This window comes from Lactuca serriola, chromosome 9, assembly GCF_051521515.1.
Source record: "Lactuca serriola cultivar US96UC23 chromosome 9, Lser_US96UC23_V15, whole genome shotgun sequence".
NCBI lineage: Eukaryota > Viridiplantae > Streptophyta > Magnoliopsida > Asterales > Asteraceae > Lactuca > Lactuca serriola.
The window spans coordinates 215106596-215110246 of record NC_136416.1 but is presented as its reverse complement, the minus strand read 5'-3'; the positions used below and the strand labels follow the sequence as shown (position 1 = coordinate 215110246).

The following is a 3651-nucleotide window of genomic DNA, read 5'->3' as shown; positions in this document are numbered from 1 at the left end:
TAGAGGTACAAGTAGAATTGCTTAATCTGACTGAAAACAGAAGTACAAACCACTAAAGTACAATGCATTGCAGTGACCACGTACAGATTCTATTATGTTTCTAGCTATAAAAAGCATAAAAGAAGTAACAAGAACAAGAAAGGAGAAAAAGAAAGAGTAGTGAACTAACAAGTAACAAGCTGACCTGTATATGTTCTTCCTATCCTCCACGTGACATTTTGATTTTGGGCATTGCTTTCTTCAACTGTCGAGCACGTTCTTTTGCTTCTTTCTTGCGTAAAGCTTCAGCATTCAGCTTTGACTCAGCCTCCTCCATCATCTTCTTCTTCTCTATCTTCTTTCTCTGAATTGCTTCTTGTCTTGCATACTGAAGCTCCTTGTATACTTCTTGTGCAAGCTTTGCTCTTGCTGCTTCTGGTTTGGATCTAGCCTGTTTTCAACAGTTTCAAAATGTTATTCTGTGAAGAAAAGAGATGGAAGAATGAGTTTTTTGCAGATATTTATTGTGTGAAGAAAAGAAATGTACCTGTGAACTGAGTTTGTAACGACCAATTAAATCAATGTAATAGGGAATTAGAGCCACTAATCGTGTCATGTCAGCCATTTGATCGGCAGCAGGAAGAGCAAACTTAAAAATCAAGATCTTCCTGTGGGTACTTGAATGTTGATCAGAGAAATGCATTGACATGAACAATTTCCCAAATTTCTGGAATGCTTTTTCACCAAATACCTAATGGAGATAATAGAATAGAACCAATGAAATGGTAAAAACAAGTAAACAACCATTACAAATACAGAACATGGAATAATCACTGACCTGATCAAGTACAGCCTCGGTGATCAAATCTCCGGCGACCTCTTTAGACTCTGTAATGACACTCAATTCATCAGCAACCCATTTCCGATTGGTGGGTGCAGGCATCAAATTCCCAAACCTCTGAAGATCTCTCAGTTCCTTCTGCATAGTTTTTGCAGCTTTCTTCTTAGCCAAAGCAAAAACCACATGATCCATTGCATCGTCATTCATATAGACCTCAAACGTGATCTCATCTTTACAAGGAACAATCATGTTATACAGCCTTGCTATCAAATCATGGCGGCTCTTCAGCTCCATTGTAGCCAACAATCCTTGACAAAACCTACGCCCACTGGCGTAGAACTTGAACACGTTTTGACCTTCTTTCAACAACAATGGAGAGTCATCGGTTTCTCCCACACCCAACAAACTAAAATTCTTCTCGAAAATCGAATCATTAGTAGCGAATTTAGCCGCCCAAGCCAGGGCTAGGGTTTCATTCTCTTTTTTCCCAGTGAAAAAATTGATCGCGAATATGATTAAGATTGATACACATGTTATCTCAATAGTAAACGATCCAATACTCTTCTTCGCCGACGTCGGTGGCGCAATCTTCTCGGTATCCTCCGGAGCAGCCGATTCAGAACCACCCGGTGTGGTAGGTTCAGTGATTCTGGAGACTTCAGGGGGTGTTATTTCAGTAGGGAAGCCCTCGAACTCATCTTCATCCCAATACTCAAATGAAGAAGATGGGGTTGAGGGTTTGGTAGCGAGATCGGAATCGGCCGGCTGGGATGAGGGTGGGTTAGGTGGGCCATGGTGGGATTCGGGATCAGAAGAGGTGGATAAAGTGGTAGAAGGAGGAGGGGACCGGCGGGGGAGATCAGAGAGTGATGATGATTGGAGAAGAAGAGAGTCGTCATCGAGTTCAACTTCGTCATCGGCGTCAAAGCCTTCGAAATGGGAATCAGCGGCGGCGGAGAGGGAGATGTGGTGGATGATGATAGAGAAGATCGAGAGGAGAGCGATGAGGTAGAGAAGGGTGTCGCCTCTTGGGGTTAAGAGTGAAGAGAAGAATAGAGAAGAAGATCGTTGCTTCGCCATTGATGGAGCTTGGAGAGAGAGAGTATGTGAGTGTGGAATGGTAGAATGCAATTGAGAACTGGGTGACTTGACACAAAAGTTCCGCACCACGAGTTACCAATAAATTCTGATAATATATAGAGATACCCCATTACTATTCACAAATTCATATTTTAGTCCTTTTAAGTTGTAACATTTTATTGATTGCTTCGTTAATATAACATTGATAGTTTTTGTTTTGATCCCATAGTCATTTTTGTTCCACTGATGTGATGTATTTTATTTTATTTTATTAGGAAATGACTTCATATGTGAATGATGGTTATTATATATATTTAAGGTAATTTCTTATTTATAATTTATCATTGGATTTCATTTTGATGTTCTATGAAAGATTGGATTCACATAATTTGGATATAATCTATCATTTTGATGTTCTATGAAAGTGTGAAAGTATGGAGTGTGCGACGTATTGTGAAAGGGTCTATTTAATGTACGTACTGTCAAAGGAACTGAATTTATTTTTAGATATGGCAGAATTTCGTATATATCCTCATTAAACAGCTAAATATCGTATTTAAGGTAATTTCTTATTTATAATTTATCATTGCCCTTCTTAATGTTTTTTAATATCATATATACCTAAATCTATTTTTTTATTTTTTTATTGATTTTTAATTTTTTTGCCATTTTAAAATCATTAAATCTAAAAAACATTTGAAATAGACATTTTGCGCTTCTTCTAAATTCCAAATCATACACACGTTAATGGGGATTATTGATCGCAGATTCATCCTTTCGTCTTCCTTCCGATCGCAGCCTCCTCCCGTCTTGCAGCTTCCTTTCGATCGTAGCTTCCTTCCGATCGTAGCACACAACATCTGTCTTCCCCCTATTGTCGCGTAATCATATCATCGCATCAGGTATTGTCGACTTCACGCTATTCCTATTTTCCATCTCTTCAATTTCGTTTTTAGGGTTCCTAGTTTCATTTGTTCAAATTCTTTTAACAATCAGCTTAGTTATGTGTATTTGATGGCTTAGTTGTTTTGATTTGAGCTACAGTCAGGTTTCCAATGAACTTCTTTGTTAATTCGATTTTGGTATTACATAAGCGTACCATGTATTTTGTTGATTGTTAAATCTTTAAAAGTATGTTTTGTTAATTCGATTTTGGTATTAGATCAGCTTACAAATAAGCCTCACATGTCTACGAGGCCAAGAAAGAAAGAGGCGATGAAAAAACATAAGAAAGTTAATGTAGCTCATGAGATAAAAACCATTCCTGATTCTGAAGAACATGAACAAACCACAACTCCTCTTGTTTATGAACCTGAGAAGATCCTAATTCATGAAAATCAATGGTTTAAACCCTTCAAGTGGTAGTGAGTTAGTAATTACAACTTGTAGAATAATCTATAACAAATTCAGAAGCTCTTTTTGATCATCTTATAAGTGTCTTTTATAAAGAATGTGACTTGTGGTTGATGATTAGATTAGGTTGAGGAACAAAGAAAGAGAAGAGAATGACTGTTGGTTTTATATATTTTTAGTGGAAATCAATGGTTCCGCTTCGTGTTCCTTGTTATCTACTATGTTGTTTATCCATTTTTCTCCTTAAATCTTTTAAGCAAATAGCACCAAATAGCAATAATCTTACCTATTCCCAATTTACCCTTGATGTAATCATAGTTTTAAGTAATTGGTTGTCACCAAACAATGATTTATGGTTTTATTTGGCCTTTGTGGACATGCACATGGAAGATGTTGGC

At 37.4% G+C, this 3651-nt stretch overlaps 1 protein-coding gene across 1 annotated transcript; it reads right to left on the bottom strand.

Annotated features, from left to right (window-relative positions):
• Window positions 1–2001, bottom strand: LOC145072468 (uncharacterized protein At5g49945-like). The gene is made up of 3 exons (XM_079018892.1): window positions 818–2001; window positions 527–730; window positions 1–430 (listed from the first exon to the last, which is right to left on the bottom strand). Exons 1-3 carry the CDS (start codon window positions 1898–1900, stop codon window positions 200–202), a joined length of 1518 nt encoding a protein of 505 aa, XP_078875018.1. The 5' UTR covers window positions 1901–2001; the 3' UTR covers window positions 1–199.
• Between the last annotated feature and the right edge of the window lie 1650 nt (window positions 2002–3651).

Excerpts from the sequence above, each read along its gene's own strand:
- LOC145072468 (XM_079018892.1), bottom strand. The coding sequence starts at position 1,900 with ATGGCGAAGCAACGATCTTCTTCTCTATTCTTCTCTTCACTCTTAACC. Across the intron at positions 731-817 it reads CCGAGGCTGTACTTGATCAG|GTATTTGGTGAAAAAGCATT; the intron begins GTCAGTGATTAT and ends TATCTCCATTAG. Across the intron at positions 431-526 it reads GTTACAAACTCAGTTCACAG|GCTAGATCCAAACCAGAAGC; the intron begins GTACATTTCTTT and ends TGTTGAAAACAG.